Source organism: Dermacentor variabilis, chromosome 1 (genome assembly GCF_050947875.1).
Source record: "Dermacentor variabilis isolate Ectoservices chromosome 1, ASM5094787v1, whole genome shotgun sequence".
Lineage (NCBI taxonomy): Eukaryota > Metazoa > Arthropoda > Arachnida > Ixodida > Ixodidae > Dermacentor > Dermacentor variabilis.
In genome coordinates this window covers 87,156,711-87,181,298 of record NC_134568.1, presented here as the reverse complement: position 1 = coordinate 87,181,298, position 24,588 = coordinate 87,156,711, and the positions used below count along the sequence as shown (strand labels likewise).

General features: G+C 45.9%; 1 protein-coding gene across 3 annotated transcripts in view; it reads left to right on the top strand.

The window, feature by feature from the left end:
* Nucleotides 1–24,588, top strand: part of rin (ras GTPase-activating protein-binding protein 2) — a 100,829-nt gene that overhangs the window by 6,091 nt on the left and 70,150 nt on the right. For all 3 annotated transcript variants that reach the window (XM_075690970.1, XM_075690978.1, XM_075690983.1), the window contains exon 3: nucleotides 7,323–7,494. In XM_075690970.1, coding sequence (XP_075547085.1) covers nucleotides 7,323–7,494 — 172 coding nt within the window. The remainder of the gene's footprint in view (nucleotides 1–7,322; nucleotides 7,495–24,588) is intronic.

Sequence of the window (24,588 nt, the reverse complement as noted above, 5' to 3'; positions counted from 1 at the left end):
CGTGCCAGCAAAGAGCTTCGTGCCACGTTCGATAGCACAAAGTCAAATTTTTCTTCAATGCTGAGCACCCGGTGTTTTTTATCAGCTTTAGCATAACATGAGTCCTAGCTTGCAGGAAGCCAGAACGCTCTCTGGTGCGGTGCCGAAATGATGTTGTTGATGTGGCTTCATACGCAAATGAACAGGGTGCTTGGAGGTCATTGTTCTGATCTATGAGGCTTGTTGTTCTGTCAAGGCCACCTGATGTGGACAACGCACCGTCATGATAGTGCGACGAAAAGTGGAAACACTACGTGCTAAACAATACGCAAGCAGTAAGCTGGTACAGTTTATGCGGATACAAAACGCATTATGTTCAATGGCTTCTGAGTCGGGGATATGACTTTACTACTTTTAACACGAAACTACTGTTTAAAGGGGTATGGTTTAACAAGATTTTATAATTTAGATGCACTAATTGAAAAAGTGAGAACTCTCCACCAGAATAAGGATGTTTTCAGTAACAAACACGGCACCACCATACCTTTTTTCATGGTGGTGCCATCTTCATGGAAGTGCGCACGGTAGCTTTGACCGGCGGCCGGTGGCTGGAGCCTTATAACGGATGGGGCTAGTGTTCTAGTACACTTTCGATGGAATCAACCCCAAGTGTACCAATAGGCTTTCCAAGAAAAATAATCATGGCAATGATATTGAATGCTAATATGAACAACAGTGCTAGAGAAAGGATCTTGCCTTTGTATACTCAGACTGAATCGGAGAGACTGGGAATTACGTAAAGACCAATGTAAACTCCATGGCTGGTCTGGCAATCTCCTTCATTGCGCGAGCATGTGAAATGAAGTAGAAACATACAAGTCTCATCGAATGCTATTTGCTATACAGATCGTATTGGAATCCAGAATTCACGATTAAATATTAACGAATATTCGTTTCTTTTCAAATGTAACCCGTAACAGCACATTGAATTCTCGAGGGCGATTGACCGATGCAAGTGAGGACTGTTCTGAACGATTCTGCTGCTGGTGAGTCACTGCTGTTGGGCAGAGGCGCATCAGTTTCTGAGCGAATTAACACATGGGGGTTGATAGCTTATGCTTTACACAACCCTAGCTGTCAATCATTATAAGCACTATCAATATCGGAAAGGGGCAGCTAGTAAATCTGTTAACTCGATTCATGCAAGGAAATTTTTTGGGACAGTCGCCACGTTTTCATCCCATTAAAACTGGGCAGTGCATATTGTAGCATACTTATTTCCTTCAATGAAGAAAGTAATTCTGCATATTTATGTACATGTATGTGAGGCATGTCGTTCCTTTACCTGCTTTATTGTCATTATGATATAGTGCACCAGATAACTGAAAGCAGCTGTTTATACATACAACCTGCTCAGTTGAGCTGACGTACAGTTGGGAACGGCATTACTTGCACAGGGCGTCTACCAACCAGGAAAGCCAGGAATTCTCGGGGATTTTGGATAGTCTGGAAATGGTCAGGGAATTTGTGCCTCTATCAGGGAAAATTGGCGGAAATTTTATTGAACGGGAATGAAAGTCATGCTATTTCAGGCTCAAGTAGCACAGAGGAATCGCAACGAATCGTCTTTGATGCCCTGCCATCGGCTGGAGGAGTTGCCAGTGTAAAGTCAAAACCGATATTCCGGATACCCGATTTTTGGGGGCATGCCTGGTAATGTGGACGGCTTTGCGGCGCTACCACATACTCTCTAGAGTCAATGGATAAGTACTAAAATTTCGTACACAAGAACTCTTCGCCATCCGATTTTCCGGACGTTTTGCTTTGACCACAGGTCCGAAACGGCATTAATAAAAGCCACCACCGCTGCCATTTTGGTTATCTTGCCACCTCGAACTGGCGCTCTCGCATGTAGATCCGCTGGCAGACGTTTACCCAGAACATTTTAATTTTTGTTAGAGTAACGATTATTTGGAAGAATGCATAAACCACTGTGGAAAAGCTATAATTAGCTATGTTCCGTTTCTTGACCAGTCACGAAATTCCGCGCTCTGTTGCCGATGCATGGACCACTGCAGAGACTAGATCAGGGTTTAGCATGTTAATTTTTAGAGTGGTAATTTCAATTAACACAAACAAGCATTAAACGAAGACAAACAGTTGAAAGCATACAGGGAATAGCTAACGAAGAACTTTATTTGCAGTGGCGACCTTTTCTGTTTTCCAGCCGGCGATTCACGTCTCGCATAAAAATGCATGCGAGTCACTGCATGCGAGTCACAATGACAATGCAGTAGCTGGCATGTAAAAATGGCCATATGCTCTGCACATCCAACTCGAGCGAGGTTTAGCAATTCCAACTTGTCTAGCATGTCCCAAAAGATATTCCCAAAATGGGGCCTTCTTTTAAGGAAATACAAACTGCTTTGCTTGCAGCATTTGTAAACTAGCATGTTATTGGTGGAATGGTTTAGGCACCCTTGCTTGAAGCTCTTGTACACCGTGAGGTATGGGTCACAGCCAACAACTGACACTGAGAGCTGATATCTTCCATACAGGAAGGGCAAGTTGTGCTCTTGGAGAATTTGTGCACCACATAGCCTGAAAAGTAGTACGAGGTGCTATCATCCGCTTCTCCCTTGGAGTAAATGTGGTCACTGTCTTTGGGCAAGTCAGCTTCAGAAGTTAACTCGAGCATTCTGAACTCGATCAGTTCATGCAGGCAAGCTTACTTCCAACAGTGTGCTTCTCTTGATTTCTTCAGTGTGTCTTGAACACCCACAAGCACAGCACTTCGTGCACCCTCCACACTTCCACGCAGACCTCTCTTTAGATGCGTGTAGAGACTAAGCAGTCGGAATATTTGAGTAAAGCTCACGCGAAAAAGTACAGCTCGTTACTTCAGTCAGGTGGCAGCGACAATGGGAAGGGACCACGCCAGTTGGGCAAACAGCGTGATGACCGCCACTGCGCGGCAGGAACCTGAAGAGCGACACTCCGCACGCCGCAGCTTTCAAACTGAAAGGGATCTAAGAATGTTGCCCAAGACGGCGCTTTATTTTCCACTAGATAAAATGGACTGGTAACGCATTATAAGCGCGTCTAGATAGTTCATGGACAAATAAGTTATATATATATATATATTCGTTTTGCTTTATAAAAGTGATCAATTGGTGTTTTATTTTGTTTCATCACCCTGAATTTGGCCAGAGGGCGCTGCAACCACGAAAGGTCTAGAGTCACTGGGAAAAATTTCAAAGTACCGCAAAGGTCGGGGTTTGACTAGCAACACTGAGCGGCCACCGCCATATACCTTCCAAGCCGACTGCATCGCGGGAAGGCCGCCGTGTTAGAAGAGCTTGATATTCGGTGACACATTGGGTTGAGTGTTTACTCAAGTACAAATACTTTGTGCCCGGAGATAATGGTTGCTAAGAATGAAAATGAAATGTTATTTTGTGCGAAGTAATGCAGCCGGTGGTTGTTTTGCAAGCCGATTGTGTTTACTGCTGGAACTGAGCTACGATTGCGGGCAGCAGCTTAGCCCTGCTATCGGGAGCTTAAGCACGCATTTTTTTATTCCCCCTTCCGCGGAGCGAGCTACGAAGGAAATATTTCGTCACTTTGAGCCGGAATGAGGCAAGCTTGTGCTGTTGGGCATGAACATCGTGGACCGCCGTCGGCTTCTATTGAATGTTTCCAAGCAGGACGAAACTAACACCTGACAGTGTCACAGGCACGTACGTTCATTGTATAATTTCACAAGCTAAATCGGATACATTTAATTTAGCTTTTAAACAGATATCGCGTGTTCTCGACTCTGCCGGGCTACTTCGTCCGCCGTATACGCACAACACACTGCGACTGCCATGTCCGCACCGGTGTTTGGCCGTGATCGTAAGACGATCAGTGCGCAGCAGGCGTAAAAACCAACTTCGATGACCATTTTGCGCACTCAATCTTGTGGAAGGCCAATATGAGCCATTTGCGTGATTACAGCAATGTATATGTACTTCTGTACACTGATAATGAGTGAGAGCTTGCTACATTGTGATTTATGAACGCGGCTGTCTAGTGCGCTCCCATGAGCGGCTACTCTTCTAAACTTATTTATGACTGTTTTCTTAGACTGCCAAGATTTGCTGCCTGTGTTAAAAAAAAAAAAAAAAAAGCAGGAACGCCCGCTGATGACACAGCACCTTTTTTTTCTAAGTTGCATGGGCGATGTATAATATTCTTGTGCTTTTAGAGCGGTTTATGTAGCATGCATAGTGACAGAGCGAAACTAAAGCTACTGGGTGTTCTGTTGTTTTGTATTTCTTGTTATGCATCAAGCACAACATTATTTGGGTATGCACCGTAGCATTTTAACATAAAACATCATTTGAAGCATGTGTTGTGAATATCACCTGGCCATTGGTTTCAAGCTCTAAATGCGTATGTATGAATGAACAAAGGATAAGTGGAAAAAAGGAAGTATCATGGACCTCCTATTGACCATGTTTTTATTGACTGCGATCGTTGCGATCTGCGAAAAACAAGTGCCATATGGGTCGAGTGACTCGAGGTGAGAGCGCGCTCACGTGCGCGGAGAAATCATGCAAGTACCTGGTGCACGTGAGGATGCGTAATTCTCGCGCGACAAGTGTGCCTTCGCGTGCCACGAGCACGGAATAACCGCGTGTGTTGAGCAACAAACGCGTGCACATGTACCCGCGTCAAGTGTGCAAGACGCAAACGATCCCTGCAATGGGCTCCTATTTTCGTAGCATCGCTAACACCGCGTGCACTTCGCTTAAATATCTTCTAAAACAGTGCTAAAAAGCACAAGCAAGGTGTACTTATACCTCGCATGTGCGGGTGTTTTTTGTAGGCTTGAAGTTCTCCCGGCCGATTCTCTCTAACCACGCTGAACAACGCTCTTGGTCATTTTTCCCAGTCGGAATCGAGAAAAAAGTCTTTCCAGACTCGGCTCGGTTGCTGCATCCGAAAGCACAGCAGCCAGGCATGATTTCTTGCAGTCAAACGCGAGCGCGACAGTCGGAACACAAAAAAACGTAGGGAACCTGCGCTGCCTGCGCTCTAACTCAGCCGGCCCGCCCGGCGTTTGGAAGGTATATGGCACCTCAAATTCACGTGGTACGGTTGGGCCAATGAATGTGTCGGCTGCGCGGGGAAAACGAATGCGGTACTCTGAAGTTTTTTTCCAGTGACTCTAGAAAGGTCCACTCCACTATGCTAAACGTATGAATAAAACATGCAAATCGCCAGCCACTGCGCTGTGGCTTACCGGGGCAACTCGGAGTGGAGCGGACCATAAAGACGCTCAATACCCCTGTCACACGGCAAATCTAATGTCATTTACAACAAATGACATTCACTGATAATGATGTTTGTTACTGTCAGACGGTAAAACGTAATTACATTAGTCGAAAATGACATTTACAAACGAATGAGTTCCCCAAACTCATTCGCACTTGTGTTGGAACCGAATGTTTATCCTCGACACCACGAGCGTACCGGTCAGTTTTGCAAACAGTACATGCTTCTTTTTTTGTTTCACAAAAAATTAACTATTGTTCTATCAATTTCATTACCAAATTATTACTTTAACAACATTGAAGTGCATCACAGTGCGTAATTACAGAAAGCTACCCTCAATTCAGTGACTAGACAGGTGGCTTTAGCTTTCGCTGCGGCAGTCGTGTTGGTTCGCATCGGCCACGGCCACTTTGATTGACTTGACGTAACTGCAGGCATATGTTTTCCTGTGCCACGTGCCAAGAATGTGGATATTGTAGAATGCACCCATCGTGCTTTTCGCCATGTTGCTTGCATTATCTTCGGCTTGGCTTGACTAGACTTAGTTGGCAATGTCGACAAGTTAGTGATCGAACACTACGGTGTGAAAGGGATGATCACATATTCCAGTGTAATTTAGCATATTGGAAAATAATTATTGGACAAAAGTTGATTTGAGGCTATTGGCATGTCTTTTTTTTTTTTTTACTATTGTCATCATTTTCAAATCGCATTAGTTTTCGCCACATGACAGCACGCCTTGATAATGAGATTAATCTCAAGAAATGTAATTTGTTGGAAATGACATTAGGTTTGCTGTTTGAGGTAGAAAATACTGTAATCACAAGAGCTTGCGCGCGACGTAGTCTGTAGAAGTGAGCCGCACCGCAAAGAAAGCAAGGAGAAAAAAGAAGTGAAGGCGGGACTCGTGACCTATGCGTCACACGATCCTCGAGCACCGGTATGGGAGAATGCAGGGAAGGAATTTAACTTGCGGAGGCTAGACAGGGCAAGTGGAGAGACCATCTATGTTTGTGGTGAAGCTCACCTCCTGAAATCATAAATTCGCAGCACTGAAATATTTCTAGCTCCTAACGTTGCATCCCATTTTGTCTTGTGCCTGGCACAGCATGGCCTTAGTTGCCTTTTTGCCATTAAACCCAAACTAACCAACCAACCAACCATTTCTAGCTCTGCTATTAGTGAGCTGATTTGAAACATTTTTGTGGCTGAATGTTCCCTAGAGGACACGTAACAACTTCCAGTGTATAACCAAAATTGGCTCTGGGGCCTGGTTAGGAGCCTTTTAATCAGAACTGTCAATTGGGCTTCTTTTAATAGGGCTTAACATGTGTTAAAGATATGCATTAATGTGCAGAATGAATGCAAAGCTGTAGCGTGGGGAAGACATGCAAAACGCCACAGCAAGTCTGTACATGACACAATGCTTATCTGCACTTTACAGTGCACAAAGAGTGTTGCAGCAAGGTTTGATGTCCTGCCAATGTGCGGTACTTTACTATGAACAAGTTGTAGTAGTAAGCTCGTAGCAGACCCGCGTAAGCACCTTGATTAAAGGATTCCTTGCCGGAGGAAGATGCCCCAGAATTTTATTCAAATGAATTGAGCAATTGTCCATGGAGAACATTTCTGCACTTATTTGGTTTTGAATAGGGAGTCATCAGATTTGGCCTCATCATAGCTTCCTTCTTAAAAAGTGAATGTTACGATCACCTTTGTCTCTGATCACCTCCTTCTACAATTTCAAATGTACATTCTTTCTGCTCTACATTTTGGTGTGTGTCGAAGCTGCATGGGAAGCTTTGTCTACATATTTTCTCACTGCAGCTTCGCTGTAGTTGGCAATTAGATATGCCGTTTTAAACATTTGCCTTTCTGATTAGGGCAGTTATGCAAATGGCCTTTGTTAGTACATTTTGCTGCTTACTCCACTTCTATTAAACATTTCAGTGATTGGCAATTTTTGTGCTTGCTGCAATGTTTCATGTTGGTTTTCTTGGCTTTTGTACAATCCTTTACAGGTTCTACAGTCAGGACTCCTCCTTCGTGCATGGGGGCCCTGAAAAGCAGGAGTGTGTGATGGGTCAGCATGATATCCATCAACGCATCATGCAGCTCAATTTCCGTGACTGCCATGCGAAGATCAAGCAAGTGGACTCGCTCACCACTTTGGGTGAAGGTGTTGTCATTCAGGTGAGCATTCCTGCGCCAAAGCTGCCACATGTGAAAGCACCATTTAGTATTTGTCAAAGACTGCTAGCGATATGTGGCTTTTTATGATGATGTAATTTGCGCCGGAGGTCTCGTGGATGGACAAATGCCTGTTGTCCTCAATATCTGCTTGACCACTGTCGATAAATGTGTCCTGAAAAAGCCCTGCTAGTGTCTTCACTAGTGCAATCTCGTTTTTCTTCTTTTATATATTTATTTTTATTGTTAGCAGGTTTTGTTCTTACAAGCACAGTGGTTGCATTTATGTATACACTAGAATCTCGGTGGTACGGTCATGGCTCATACAAATTTTTCAAAATCCCAGTACAAGTCGTTAGCTTGTAACCTGCTTAATTTTGAATGTTGCAAACTGCTTCTTGAGTTGCGGCAGATAACACGAATATTCAAGATGCCGCACAATTCCTGGAACACTGGTAGTGCCAGACACTGGCTGTTGTCAGGCTAGCAGAGCGGCCACAGTGGTCGCATCTCCGTTTGTTGCCAGGATGACCTATGACAGTCTGTCTCAACTCCCCCCCCCCCCCCCCCACTTTAAAGGGACGCTACAGGAAAGTATTCAGTCAACATTAACTGTTAAAATACCATTCCAGAAATCTCTTCGCACTTGTTTTGTGCCAAGAAAATACTTAGCTTGAAGGGCCCCTCACCAGGTTTGACAATTTTTAACAAGTAGCATGTAGACAATCATATCTGCAATTTCAAAGGCAACTCCTCATTCCTTCACTCTTTCTACAGCGCTCTCCCAGCCAGAGAGCCACAGTCACATGCACACATTCCTCTTCGCCGCGAGTATTTCGTCACTCACCATGAGTAATCATCCAAAGCAGAAGGTGCAGCGCTGCAAGTAAAAGGCGGGGCTTACGTCACGGTATGTCCCTTGACTCCGGTATTAGAGGAGGCGGGGAAGGAAGTGTCTATGTTCGCAGTGACACCCGCCTCCTGGTGGCATGAGGACAGGACAGTTAATTTCTTCCATCTCCTCCAATGATAACGCTTTTTAGACTGTGCTTTACAGCTTCCAGTGTATAACGAAAATTTGCAGTAGGGCCTTGTGAGGGGCCCTTTAAAGGGCATCTCACCGGGCCCCATAGCAAATTTTGGTTATACGCTGGAAGTTCTTAGGTGTCCTCTAGAGCATTCTGCCACAAAAATTTTTCAAATCTGCTCATTAATAGCTGAGATATAAATATTTCAGTGCTGCAAACCCAAGATTTCAGGAGGCAAGCTCTACTGCCAAACGAAACTATCTCCACTTTCCTCATGTAGCTTTCGCAAGCAAAAGTCGTTCCCTGCGTTCTCCCATATTGGACCTTGAGGGTCGCATTACGCATATTTCACGGCCCTGCCTTAATTTTTTTTCGTTGTTCTTTTTTGCACCGTTGCGCACTTCTGCTGACGTCGCGCGCTAGCTGTTGTTTGTCTCGCCTTGTGCAGCGCACGATTTTGCACGCTGTGCACAATGACACCCGACTAGCAATATAAGTCACTGCTACACGAATACTGAGGCAGGCACGAGCAGATCACAGAGCATGATCCCGCGCTGGAACACAGTAGAAAATGACATAGTTTCAGTGTCTGCGCGCGCAACTGCACGACGTGGTTTAACAAGCAGACAAAACGGAAGTACATCTCTCTGCTGCGGTGCGAAGTAAAACAAAAACATGCCGACATCCGGTTTGTGTTTTATTATTTTTCTAAGCTTTAATTCGTCTATTCAAGTAACATATTACACAAAAAAGATGTTGCCTTGAATAATTCTCGAAGTCACTTGTCATGACGAACGTCACAGTGCAAATGCGTGTACGTAGGCGCACTAGCACGTGTACGTCATCCTCCGGCTTGGAGCACAGCGGCCGTGAGGAGAAGGGAAAACGGCGTTTACTTTGAAATTTCAGCTCTTTCCGCGGCACGTAGCAATGTAATGCCTTGCGATCGTTATTATGCAATGTATGCTCTGCGCTTGTCAGCTCAAAATGGCCAGACCTGGGGTGGGGGGCTCTGTAAGGGGGACTCTGTAAGGGGGGAAGTGGGGTATAGCCTTCTTTAAAGCCTCCTTTACCAAATTTAACGAAAATGCAGAGCCTTGTTAAGTTATTGTACTGATTTCAAGTTTGTCAATAATTTTCTAATAAGACAATAAGTTACGAAGTTAAGGGGGGAGGCTACCCTGGAGACCGAACTTTCTTATTTTTTAAGATATTCAGATGAAACTTTCAGGGTACGTTCACACCACTGAACTATGAGGAACTGCAAAGTTTCATGAAGATATGTTTATTAGTTCCAGAGTTATTGAGGTCTAACTAGGTGATTCATGTATATGCCTGAGGAAGAGCCTGGAGAAATGCCAGGACATCGTAGGAAGCTGAAATTCACTGTGATGATCCCTTGATAGATATCCCAGGGGGCTAAATAGCCCTTTTCTTTAATTTCCCCTCCAAAAATTTTTAAGACAACTTTGAATTTGATGTAGCCAGTAATGACCACATCCATCAAAAATTAATTGCTTATTATAAATTAACTGCACCAGCTTTCAAAAAAAAGAAGCCTGTTACCCCCTGGCAAAGTCATTCAGGAACAGAATAAAAAAAACGGCATACAAATCTGAAGAGTGGTTCTTGAGATATTGCCTTCCCCAGCACCACTACTAGCGAAAAAATCCATTCCGAGAAAACAGGCCTTAAAGTTGAACACATGTGTTTATTATAAAGCACCTGCGGAGCTTCTAATTAGCTCTTGCGGCTCCAGGCACACTCAGTGTGTCGGATTTTCAACTGGCGACAGCCGAAAGCACAGTTCCGCCGATGAAAAGCGTCTACGCAGTCGGCACTCGCTGCGGGAGATCGGAAGTTCGATGCTCGTACAAGACGCATATCGCGCTCCCGTGCACCAGACATCTGCACTGTCTTGGGCTTTGCCGGCATCGCGTGCAGCGAAGAACTAGCGAAAAAAGAAAAGCTGAACAAATAATCTAAAAGATAGCGCAAGGCGATGAGCAGCGCGCAAGCTCATGTTGAGGCGGACAGAGCAAGGGGCAACGACGATGCGAGCGCAGCATCAAAGGGAGCAGCCGCCGCCGCCCGCGCAGCAGCCAATGGCAGGCGCGCTTTAGCCTGCGAGATTTGAGCAGCAGCCGCTGCCCGCGCAGCAGCCAATGGCAGGCGTGCTTTAGCCCGCGAGATTTGAATGCGCTGCTCCGGCCAAGCAGCGCTCCGCATCACATCGCGGGAAAACGCCAATAGCGTCTCAACCACGCCGACGATGCCATTTTGCAAGGCGGCAAAATAGAGACAAAGAATCCACGGTCAAAACGACACCAAGATGGCGCGGGCAGGCCGCATGGGCCGGGAATGGCGCGCCCGCGAAGTTTGACTTCATTTCGGCATTTGCGCGTGTTTTTTTGGGCCGCGGTGGCCTCAAAAGCAGCGTTATTTTTGGTACTTTACGGTTGAATTAGGTGCTGATAATTACAGAACAGGTAGTTTATGTGACATACAAACCAAAAATATGGTTTTTCAAAAATCGACTTTTTCGCTGTTTTTCGGTTTTCAAGGGCCGCGTCCCCCCTTAACTAAAAAATAATTTACCATTGTTTCTGGGAACAGTGGAGCAAATCTACTCTCACAAATATTGCTCCAGGCACATAGCTAGATAACAGGACGCATAATGTTCACAAGCATACAAATGCTTTTTGATATGACAAGTATAAACAATTACACTCCCAACAACCTGAATGTTGGTGGTGAGTGGATTTCCTTTGTAGCATTTGCTACGATTGGGTGGATGTCCAATTTTTCCTTTACTAAGCACTTGAATGTCTTGTGTTCACGATGTGGCCAATTGTTTAGGGCACCACTAATAAAAAAAAATTTGTACTTAAATTAGAAAGTCTGCTCCTACCACTGTGTGCATTATGCATTCAACTACATGTAACAAAATTTATGATCCTATGGGGTGCCTTGATGGCTGGAATACTGCTCCCGAAAGATTGCAGAAAGCCAAAAATTTTTATTTTGAAGAAATGGAAAAAAAAGATCACTTTTTAATCACATACAACAATAAATATTAAAATATTTACATTGCTAGAGTATAATAACCACCAGGGATATAGTCAATCTGTCTACAGCTATCCGAATAGCGCTTTTTGAAGGCTTGTACAGTTTCGGCAGATGCACGCTTGTGGGCTGATGCTGTTGCTCGGCAGGTATCCTTTTCAACTATTCTCTTGCTGCTTGGTACTGGGTTTAAGGAAAGTTTTTTTTTAGAGTTTCAGTTGAAGCTCACTCATTGCCTGAATTAAACTTCATGACTGCCTCAGCCACAGCAGCTTTAACAGCAAAAAGTGAAGCATGCTGTTCCTTGGGTGCCAATGCCCATGTCTTGGAATGCAAGCAATCATTGTTCTGGGTTGCCCCGCGTTGACATCTTTCGAGAAGTTTCTCATCAGAAAGGCGTTGTAGACTAATAGAAGAGCATCACAAACATGGGAAACCAAATAATACCAATGCTTTGGGGCAGGCTCATTTTTTGCTCTAGCAGCATTCTGTCAGCACCAGGAGTCTGGACCTGGTGGAGAAAGAGTGTGGTTGGAGACCACCTCATTTCATGTGATGTGGGTATATACCGTATTTGCTCGCATAATGATCGCACCACTGAGTTTTGTCGTCATAACTCGGATTTTTTTTATTTCCCGTGTAATGATCGCACCCCGAACTTGCCGCATCGATATGTCGTGTGCCAAGTCTAGCTAATAATGATCGCGTTTACCATCTGTCGAATGCTATGCGAACGACTCTTGCAGACAAGCCAAGCGGTCTGCACGCCCCAAACATTCTTAAGTAGATGCCTCATTTCATTACTTTCATCACTTTCCACACTTCCATGACAAAAAGCGGTACAACCAAACTTGCCTTTATTGTGGGTAGGCTTTGTAAAGGTTGCAATCAACAAAAACAAAAAAGGCGCCTTTCGATTCTTTTCATCTGCACTTGTGGGCATGCAACAAATTGCACGCGGCAATGATAGTAGCCACGTTTACACTGATACGTTAAAAGTGTACCCTATTTGTATGCCGACGCTTGTAACACAGCTAAGATGTTCGCCCACCCTTAGCAGAAACGTGCCGTATTAGGATAGTAGTGAAGACAGATGCCGTAGTTTCAGCAGCACGCCGGCCATGCGTTTCTGTCACTGGCAGCTAAGCGCGTCCATCTGTTTCTGTCCCCTCAAAGTGGACATGGCTACGTTATTGCCGCAAACTTGCCGATATTAACGATATTATTCATCAATGATATGGAAGAAACTGTTTCAATGCACGTAATGTACTCACGACAAGAAAAAAACTCGTTTGGCTTGCTCCGCTGGCTGCCATTCTTGTTTTAATGTCCCGTAGCAAACGCGGGACGAAAAAAATTTTTTTTGCGGGAAATTTAACCCACGTAATGATGGCACCCCTGAATTTGCGTCAATTTTTCTGACAAAAAAGTGCGATCATTATGCGAGTAAATATGGTATTGCCAGAACAGCGTTGTGTGTGGCCTTAACACCTCCCTTATTTGATTTCAGTGCCTATCCATAGTATGAACTCGGCTTTGTGATCAAGTCACCAGTCAATTTGCCTTTCCCATGGATTGTTTTGGATACGGAGCATTTCTGTTTTAAAACAAAATTACACAAAGCAGTCCATTCTTTTCTGTGCGAGGTCCACACGATCCTCCTTCTCCACTGGCTCAAAGCCGTACACTTTAGCTTCCTTGAGTGCTAGAAATGTGCAGCTGTCAACATCTGAGAGAAATGTGATATACCTGAAGTGACCTCTGGAAGAGCCAGTTGAGCTTCCGTCTTTCCTATCTTTTTATCCACATTCTCACACAAATACCTTTCTTTCGAATTGTCATAGTCCGGGTCACGAGGTTTTGGGCCTGTTGCGAATGGGTCGCAAGCCCCAAGGGTAGCGTTGGCCTGGCGGCCTGGCGCACAACTGGAAGCATCCGAAGGTCCTGGCAAAGCATGAGTAGACTGCTAACAGAACAACTTGTTTATTCTAGCATCGCAAAAGAGTGGCCGGTCAGGTCGACCGAAGTGGAGAGACGGGAGAGCACGTTACTCGACGGAAGAATTCGGAGCCTCCCTCGGCGTCCGGGGCAGCTGCTTTTATACTCTCGGAGTCGAGGGCAAGAAGGAACGGCTTACGAGAGGCGCCCGTGACGGCGGGGCATGGACACGTTGAGAGACACGTAGAGACAAGAAATGAAGCATCCGCCGGGCCGGCGCCGCTCAGACCTCCTCGCTTCACAGTTGGGGAGCTCCTCTCCCCGGCTGCCGCGCTTTGACAAGCGTGGGCACCAACATGCACACACACTCACACACACACATGAAGACACGTGGCATTGAAACATGCCTGGACGCGCTTGGCAGGAAGCGTTACGGCAGCGCTGAACAGGCCAAAATGTCCGCCGCTTTGAATGAAGCCCCGGCGTCCGTTGCATCCGCGCCGGCTATACCGCGCGTCGTAGGCGAAACGTAACAGGCCACACGCACAACCAGCACGAAAGTTACTCCGTAAAACATAATCAAGCTCAAACCCTGTAAGCAGTTTGATGACATGACAAATGGGCGCTTGGCATCCATAAGCTGTCATAGGTCACCGCGATATTTCCAGGATTAGAAAGTTTCAGTTCATTGTACAAGGTCCTCGCCAATCGCACGTGCACCTTTGTCTACTTTTGGGCTTCGTATGCCACCGCGGGTGCCATGCTTTGTTTACAGATAGCCCTGCCATGTTTTGTTGTGAAGTCCGCAGTGAGAGATAGTTATTGTAGCAAAAACATCGTTCAGCGCTGTTTGACTATTACTAGTGCTTACCATCACACGTGCAGCAAGAACGTTCACAACGAAAGGGCTGATCATTTTGTTACTCTTCACCTGCAGCAAACTCCATGGAAAAGTAACAAGGCTGTATTCTCGCTCCTCTTTGTCGAAAGTTGCACTGCTGCCACATACCTTTCACTTTACGCTAGTAAGCAAGTCACTTATTGCTTCCGCACTTACAGCAAAAAGCATGTCTCGATCTCTGTCGGCCTGGCCGCACTGTCGTTTGCACACATAAAACATGTCCGATTTGCATTTTCTTGCTGATGTTTCTGTGAGTTGTTGGAGTTTTTCTTCTGCTTGCCTCTGCTGTTGGAGTAGTTCCTCTGGCTGTGCCATCATCATGTCGTGCTGAATGCGCCTCTTGTGACCGTTACAAGCAGGCAAACCCGGCAAGCTGTTAGGCCTACGTCACTCTCAGCAGGTGCGGTGCATTCCACGCCTCTTTAAGTCGCCGGTGGTATAGCATGGAACGTTTTTAAAAGTTTGAGTGAGCTTGTTTCCATTTGCTGTCAAGCTTGATGAGAATCTGATCTTACTGCACACTAGCGGCTAACTCAATGGTGTCGCACACTTCACTTTTCGGATGCGCCGTGTTACGATCGACCAGCGGGGGTAGTGACCTTCTAACCTCCCAGCCCACTGCAACGAATCACTTTGTGAAGCTAGCAATACGCACCCCTTGAACAGACTTGCAGCACCACCAAGGCAAGACACGTTTGGCGGACCGAGTATTGTTTGTTGGTTCACAGTCACCTTCACGGACCAATGGGAACAAGGAAATTCCTGGAAAAGAGTGTTTGTTCTAAGGCGTTTTCTCACAGCTCCCAGTAATCGTCATGGCCGTTTGACAGATGCGGCAGCTAACTGCAGGCTCATCTCAGGAGCCAAGACTTGCCAGCTTGAGTCAAGCTCGACAACCCCCGTCTACGAGGCCCCACTCCTTTCGGTGTGTTCAGTGCAACAACAGTGAAACAAAGGTGTGGGAGTGAGAATGTGAACCCTCACCCTTAAAGGCGGTTCCTTCAACAACTTTAGATGCTCCGATTGGACAAAGGTTGGAAGGCAGTTTTCCTGGCCAAGGGATCTAGAGAGGATCTAAGCAGCCATTTTCGGCTTCTCGGTGTGCTTTGTTTCCAGTCATGCTAGACACGAGTTGTAACGTTCTCCACCCTTCATGTAGATATAATAGACAGTTTTAGTTTAGCGTCCGCAACTATAGCGTACGCTATACGCTAAGCACGCACGTTTTCTACAATTTTAGTTGGCCGGCGATATCTTCGGATCTCAGAGGCCATATGCCGTCGTTGCGGCTATTTCGCGCCTTTAGCGACAGGTGGCGCTGACATCTCAAACGTTTCTTTCGTTAGGCTTCGACTCGTTCGAAACGAGAAGCGATCTCGAAAACACCACGAGGTTATCCATAATACTGTGTCGTCGAAGCGGCCTGAGACTAAGCGAAAGCCGTTTACACAGTCATTTGCTACGAACGAAGTGCATTTTACAAAAGCAACGCCAAATTCAATTCGAAGTGGGCAGCCGGGACCACCGCCATGTTTCCCGTAAGCTCCGCAAACCCCGCAAAAACGCTAACGCTAACTCGTTTGCGTTGTGTACGCCCGCTATACCCGCTATTTCGTTTAGCGTTCAGCGCATGCGCAGTGATGACCCGCTTTTTTTTAGCGTACGCAATGGAATAGCGTACGCTATACTAAAACTGTAATAAATAAATCCTGTACACCTCGTTCTCATTGAGAACAAGATTCTTCCTTCAACAAAGTTCGTAGCATGGATGAGTCAGATGACGGCATGGGCCAGCTACCCCTTTTTACATGCCTGACCCCAACTCTTGTAACCCGCAGACCGAACACGATGGCGCCTGCTGCCTGCGCCAATCACAGGGTGCCTTTTCATCAAGTGTACTGAATGAGCGAATGGGCTTGCACGCTGCACGCTGGGGCCTCTTTTCGGTGCAGATTTTTTACGAAGCTAATAGGCGGGTGAAGGACATGTGGTGGGAAATTTAAGAAGTGGTTCTTCTGAGAACGACCGAGATGGCCACAATAGCACACATTCTGCAGCACTGCGGCACAGAAAGCACCCATTTTTTGGTGCTTTTTTCTGTGAAAATATAGCTTGCAGTGGTGATATAAATTGCTGTTTCGGCCAAACTATAATTCTAAGACACGAGAAACTTTAGCACATGCAGTAGTGACTGTATACAGTAATACCTCGTTAACTCGTAGTAAAAGCCGGGAAGAAATTTCAGGGTAAGGAAAGTTGCTAAAATTGCAGCGAAAAGTCTAGTCCTTTCTGAAAAGTTCACCACTACTGACCAGCTTTTCAACAAGAGCTTCTAAACTGGCTCTTCGTAAAGGTTTGAAAGAAAAAGTAAAGACATACCAGAGAAATCGACCAGCTCCGTTTTACGGCACTGCCATTCAGTGCAAAAAAACTGCCTAAGGCTGGTCTGCTTCACGGTAGCACTTGGACCTGGAAATGCACCCTGGGGCTTCTTCACACTCGCATAAGGCGATCGTTTCCGTCATTGCACTTAACTTTATTTCGCAGGAAGTGAGGCATGTTTCTTGTTTTGGCTGATGTCGGCACCTCTCGAGGTCTTTTATCTTTGTCGCCACCGTCCCGTCCATTGGCAGCTATCCTAGCAATTTCAATGTGGATAAAGTTACCTGTAACCGGTGGTACATCCTGCCCATACATACCCGCATAGCGCATACTCGTGAAAGCTGACGTCGCTTTCTGTGGCACCATTCCTGGCAAGTCCTTGTTGCGTGCATTGCATAGAATAAAATTAAAATGGTAGTCACACTAACGCACATGATGGTAAATCATGTGCATTGCATAAAGCGAACAAAACAAACTGCTTTAAGTGCGCTATTTTGCAGGGCCTGCCTCTACACTCTTCTCTCCTGTCACATGATGTGCCACATGACTGCTTGACAAAGTTATGCCACTAGACCCGAACGCAACCCGAACCCGCCTGGGCTAAAGTAGGCAACGCGCTCCAACCGCCGTTTTGGCGTTTGACGAGTTTTGACCGGGCTTGGCTATGGAACTGGCTGCAAGAAGCCGCACGCCAGTTTGAGAGGCCGCCACTAGGTGGCCATTTGTGAAAAATGTTCTCACTATAATCACTCTGATTATGGTCACCGCATGGTTTGTTGGACGGGTCGACTCACGGAGGAAGGAAACTCAAGAGAGGCCCTGACGTCACTCTTCGGGAAGCTATAGCTAAAGGGAAGCCGGAAGTTGGCGTTGCTCCGCCTATCGGTACACTGCTATCGGGCCAGCTCTCCTCTCTTGGTCACATTTCTCGCGAAACCACGCAGCGCTCCGCGCAACTGGGCTGCTCGGGCGCGCGCGCTCCGCAGCAAAACTAAACAATCATTAGCACGTTAGCATGATTACGCCAAAGAGGGCAAAATTTCCGGCGGATATTCATTTGTCCGTTGCCATTGCCTGGCGCAGTGACGACGAAGAGCACGAGCCGCATGATGCCGGGGAGTTGCCAAATCCTAGCTTTGGAGAAGCCGTCGTGGCTCTGGACCTCCTCCGCGGGTATGTCGCACCTCACAGCGACGCTGACAGCAATGCGGCCTTCCAGGCTATTGAGAAACGTGGGGTGATTTCTAGCGAGCAAAACAAACGGCAAGCCACCATTCTAGACTTTTTTAAGTTCTAAGCGCACTCTGTGGAAATAAATTGTCTATAGTTGAAGCTGCACTTTTTTCATTCATTTTCGGAGCTTTCCCCACTGTTGCGTTTTGCCGGCTGTAACGTTTTTTTTCCTCGGTCCAGTGAAAAACGTATGAACGGGGTTCCACTGTATTACCTCCAAAATATGGCGCGTGGCTGGGCACGAATGGTATGAGAAGTCAGATAGGCATATGCTTGAGGACTCCATTCCCCCCTGTAGCACATGCATAATCACATTGCATGTTCACTCCCTCCCCATCCTCTTCCACAAGAGGAATCATAGATCTACTGTTTCTCTGAGCGCTGCAAGATTCAGCACGCCCCGTGGCCTCCACAAGTTGTTTACCAACATGACAAATGGTGCAGCGGTATTGCCTTCCTACACATCCTGGTGTGTGTGCTTTGACAACGGTTTTGCTCCTTGAACTTTACATGCAGAAAGACACTTGAAATAATGAGAGCAGCATTCCGGGCAACCTGGTAATCCATTACTCAAGTCACATATGCAGTCTGCACTGCTTCACATGTATAAAACCAATTCAGTGGTACAGTAAACTTAGTTAAAAGTTTTTACTTGGTGTGTCTTCTTACGTCCGTATCATTTTGTTGTTGTGCAATATTACTTGAGTACTTGAAATAACTTCTGTCTCGGCGGACATTTTTCTCATTTTTCTTCTAGATTTGCTAGCCATACAGGCTTCAAGTACAGTCAACAGTAAAAGTTTACGGGATGCGGTTTCCCCTTCAAATGTGAATTCCTGCGCTTTTAAGTCATGACACTTCGTATTTAATGAACCACTGTGTAGGTGGCGAAGGCTACTACATGCTGGAACATTTAATTCGAGGCTGTGTGACCACGCTTTGCGAGAATTCAGCTTCTTGGCAGATCCTGCATCCCGTAAACTTTTGTGGTTGACTGTACATGCGCGAAACATCTTAAAAGCTTCATTAAATCGAAACCATGTCATGTAATTACTTTGTTAAATTGCAAAAAGAAATACATGTTTTTGAATGCAACTGAGATTGAGAAATGAAAACAGTTCATTACATGGCGAATTTCATTAAATCAAGGTTCGTTATATTCAGGTATCACTGTATTTATTTAATGGCCTAAATTGATTCTTTTCATGCAACAAGACCTCGCTCTAAAGCATGCCAGGGCTGTATGCAGGGTCCTTTGCTGGCTTGGGCCATGTTGAAACCGTGACCTTGGTAGCACTACTGTCTCTAGATGCTCCTTTTGCAACTAGCAGCTTGAAGCTCCCCTTGCGCACATGCGCTCTGCCCAATCAGAGGCTTGAAATCACCCTTTGGAAAAGCGGCGAGTGCGGTCGTTCTGTTCAAACGGCGCCTTTTTGAGGCGGCGCAAAATCTGCAAAAAAGAAACCAGCTTCAAAACAGGCCCCAAGTTGGCGGCAGTCGGCTGGCAGCTGCGGCTTTTTCAAATTTTTGGCAGCTGCAGATTTTTTACAATTTGTTAATCGAAATCGGCGTAGGGCAGGTGCTTGAAAGCACAGACATTCCTAAAATGTGTTTTTCTCAATATGAATTTTTCGATCAGTTTTGTACCATTCTAAAACCAGTGTCCCCTCTTAAAGGGACACTAAAGGTTACTATGAAGTCAAGGTAAAGTGATAAAGCAATGCTCTAGAATGTCTAAGGCATCAATATAATCGCGAACAGAGCTTTAGCAACCGAGAAATTGAGGTAAATGCATGACACAATTTGAGACCCCCCAGCGACATTCCGGTACTATAGCCCGATGACAAAGGCACTCCTCATCATAATTTATGTCACTAGTACTCAGCTACTTGTATTAAAAAGATCATTTCATTAGATTATAAGACGGAAGAAAATGCTACTTGTCCACTTCTATTCGATTCTTAGAAAAAATAATTTGACGTTACCCTTTAGTATGGGTGGTCGAAAGGTTTCGTTTTCGCTCGGCTCTGCGCCGTGCGCGCTTTGGAGTTTCAGTTGTTTCGTTATCGCGTCGTGCTGCGCTGGTTCTGCTGGCTCGAGAAACTTGCATTTGGGACAAGCAGCGAGAATGCCATGTATGTCCATGTGATGTCGTGGGATGCGCGAACGGTCCGCAGAACTTGGCCTAGGGCAGTTGTAGCGGCGAATCCAACGTTACTTATTACTGTGTGCCAACGAGTGAACCTCTCCGTTGAAGTGGTTAAGTGCCGTACCTCTGCAACAGCGCGTTGGCAAAGAGCCGAAAAATCGCATGGTGTGCTCGCTGCAGTTTCGTCCAGAGGATTAAGAGTTCAACGCCGACTTACTGAAATCGTGTGGAGTACCTTTCAAAGCAACGCTTTCCTGTAGCGCTGTTCTGTCGGTCTTGCCTGCATTCTCCGAAGCTCAATAACAACTGCAGGTCGAAGACGGTGCAGTGAGTGCAGCATTTGGTTTTCACGAAGGAAAAGCTACAAATGTGTGAATATGTACAGCCATGACATACAGTTGCCGTCGTAGTAGCACGCAACAACGCCGGCAGCACGAGCCCTCAGCAGCAGGTCACGTTCATCAGTGCTTAAATCGCTGAAGTGGAGCCCAGCATTGCGAGCCAATGTGTCGTTGTCAGGGTCGTCCATTGCAACGAGCGTTGAAGTTGGCGGGATAAAAGAAAGAACCAGCTTATCTTCGCGTGGTTTCCCTTCCGCTAGCCACCAAAGTTCCGCTTTCACGCTGCTGTCGGCTCTGTCTTGGCACTGTGTCTGGCCGTGCGTTCTGCGCAGAAAAGCCGTAGCGCTGTCTGCGGGCGCTGTTTTACTCACTGATGGCGCAACGTCACTATGTACCACTCCTCAATCGGAGGGCAGGCGATTTGAACTGCGCTAGAGGTACGCGGACGCTTCAGGACGCATTTTCTCTTAAAATAAGCCTCTTAATCACATGCACGCGTTTCGAGGTTTCTGCGATGGTATTTCAACAGTCCACATTGTCTTAATATTAACCTTTAGTGTCCCTTTAAACAGTCCGGTAGCGAAGTTTTACAGCGAAGCCGTATATGGGGGGCTAGCTGATTCGTCCATCTGTCTGTCGCCTGTATGCCGAAAACTCCTGCTGCACAACCCCATGTGCATATGCAAAAAAAAATAGAGAGGCGCACGATTCGCTTCGCCAGTAGTGATGTCGTTGCTCTCCATCACACCCAAGTGTGCGCGCAGCAGTTGCTCTCCGGCTCTGAAATGGGTAGGCCATGCGTCATACCTAGTCCTGAGAAGCAGGTAGCTTTTGAGTGGCGATGCCATGAGCAGAACCAGGAACAAGCTCATCTGTGCCGTGCTGATGCTGCAGCCCGGGCACAAGAACAGGCTCGTGCAGCAACTACGTACCGAAGATCCGGCTGTCTACCAAGCCGTCGTTTAATGAGCCATCGGGATTAACCCAGTGATAGTCACCAAGGCCACACGTTTCAGCTTCACTGGTTAAGCATCTTTGTGGGAGTGCCTGGGCGGTGATGTTTGTTCCACTTTGGTTCGGTGCAGCGGAAAATTTTGACTTGGCCAATTTATTGAGATATGCGAATTCGAGTTAACGAAATATTACTGTATTACGATTTTCAAAATATGGACTTTTTCGTAATTTCTTAGTCTCTTAAGATCTGTGACCCCCCTTCAGAGAAAATATCTGAAAAGGCCACATACATCTAGTGCAATTCAAGTCACTTGCCCCAAGCGGGAGCCGTGACACTCCATATGCCATCAATGCCCTTTACTGCTGTTGCAGAGTAAAACGACGCCTGACAGCTGGCACTGCAGTTTCTTTCGCAAAATGCAAAAGTGCGGCCCAAAACCGAGCCAAGTGCAAAAAAGAAAGGAAAACGTGTGCCATAACATGAATACTGACACACGTTGCATTGGGCCTTGTTTTGTGCCACTTGCTGTTTGTGCGAGTTTCTTGAGTCAGCAAAATCAACGCAGCACTGCTCAATAACGAAACCATGTCCAAAAGTGATTTTCTGTGAATCGACAAGAAGTAGACAAGTGGAATTTTCTTGCGCCTTATGATGGAACGAAATCATCTTTTTATTATAAGCGGTTCAGTACTAGTGACAGAAATATAAGGAGTTGCCATGTCATTGGGCTAGTGCTTGTATGTCCCCGTGGAGTCTCAAATCGTGTCCTGCATTTACCTCAATTCCTTAACCCTTTCAGGGTCGATTTTTTTTTTTTCGCCATATGGGACCGCCCAGGGTTGATTTTTTTAAATGCAAATTCCAATTCTTCTGAGGTATCTATTTCGAAAAAAATTTACCCTAATTTTTTGGGGGGTGACTGTGGAGTGAGAAAAATATTTTGCACTGGTATATATGTACACTTTATTCATGAATAACAATAAAAAAAGGAAATAAACTTAGAATTCAAAATTTGATGCATAGTTATAGTTCAAGGCTTAGAATATGCGCATACGAGAATATTTAGCAAGTCCTAAACGTTACTTCCCTTACACTAACATTTACGTTCATAGCGTAATCAAACTGCGTAGGTGACTGCACTCAAGAAAACTGTGTGGTTGTGTGCCTGTCAAAAAAGCGAAACGTGACAAACTTCTGCTAATCTCATCCAGAGGCATCATCCATCACCAACCAGAGGCAATTAGATTGAGCTCAAAAAACAGTGTTAGCTGACGCCGAAATGCAGGTGTCCCTCATCCAAACCAAAATAAACTCTTTAAAGCAGTGAAACCCAACACTGAGATGTTGTGTACGGGCTGAGAGTATGTCAGGACAGTTGAGGTTGACTTCCCAGCTGCTGAGAGAGAATCTTAGTTGTGACAAAGTTCAGGCCTCATACCGATGAGCTTGTTATTAGTTGATAGAAATAGCTCATATTCAAAAATATTTATGTACCGTATTTACACGATTGTAAGTCGACTCGAATGTAAGTCGACCCCCCCATATCGCTTGACCGAAAAAAAAAAAAAAAAACCCGAGGGCGCATTCGATAACGAAAATTTATTAGTAGCTGACATGGTCACTGGACTACTCGTCTTCACTAGCGCTGCCATCGTCATCGTTGCTGCGGTCCCACAGCGCGTCGTGGTCCAGCGAAATTTCAAATTTGGCAAACGACCGCACCAGGACATCTTGCAGAACAGCAGCCCACGCCAAATGCACCCAACCACATGCAGCCGTCAGGGAGGCTCTTTTGACAGGTCCGGTTGGCGTAATTTCGCAGTCTTCTGCCGCCAGTCACTCGTACTCACGGCGGAGCAGAACCTTAAAATTAAGGCGAAGGTCCGGGCTTGTTTCATGACCACGTCACACTTCACTGGCAGGGACCGATCATGCATTTCAGCGACGTACGCCGCAAGCTTAGCCTACAGCTCCGGAAAGCGTCCATACTTCGGCAAGTGGGAAATTTCTCACTTGCCGTCACACAGGTGAAAATTTCGCTTCGCTGCAGTCGCCACTCTCGCACCACCCGTTTAGAAACATCGAAATTGCGGCCCGCTGCGCAGTGATTTGTTTCTTCTGCGTAAAGGATGGCAGCCCTCTTGAACGTTGCTGTGAACGAGTGCCGAAAGATTAGTGAGCCTGCAGCACTCATGACGACTGGGGAAGCATAGAAGTAGCACGTAGCCGGCAGTCAAGTGGAGCGCGTCAAAAAGTTGGTCAAACCAATGCCAATGCCTTTAAACAGAGAAAGAGAAACCCGCGAACGGTGTCTGCTCTTCCATGAACTACCGATACTCCCCGCAAGCGCCGCCGTTCTAAGGGTGCCGCCGCAAATGGGAATAGCGGCGCTTCCATCAACTATCGACACCCCCCATGAGTGTTGCATGCACTGTAAGACTCTCAAAAATGTTGAAAAACCCTTCCGAAAAGCGAACAAACACGCGGGATAGCGAAAAGATACGGGTAGGACCATAGAGCAAACATAAAATTGTAACTACGTTGTAGCTCTCGTTGGTATCGCTTTTTTTTGGCGGGGCCATGTTTTCGTTTCAATTGTAAGTCGACCCCCCAACTTCAGACTTTCAAATTTTAAAAAAGGGGTCTACTTACAATCGTGTAAATACGGTATGCATCTCCTTTTCATCCGTATTTGAAAATGTTCAACTCAATTTGGAATGGGTTTTACCATTTTTTTCACTGTGCATTTTACTAACCTTGCTTCTGTTTTCATTTTAAATAAGATAGGTGTTACTCCTTACTATTCAAACTGGATTAAGTCATTTTTTTTGTTTCAACATGCCTACTAGAGAGTGCATTGGGCAACATGGTGTCAGTCTGTCTTGACATAAAACAAAGTTCTGGCTCATTCAGGGAATTTTGCAAAGGTGCTCAGGGAAAACCTGGAAAACTCAGGGAATTTGGAAATGTCAACTTGTTACATACCCTGTATAACGAATTGTGACACTAGTTTCCCCCTTGTCATGCTCACTTTTGTTGCTTTTATTTCTGTATGGAGATGTGCAGTGCTGTGGCTGTCTAAATCTCTGAGGCATGATCAGAAT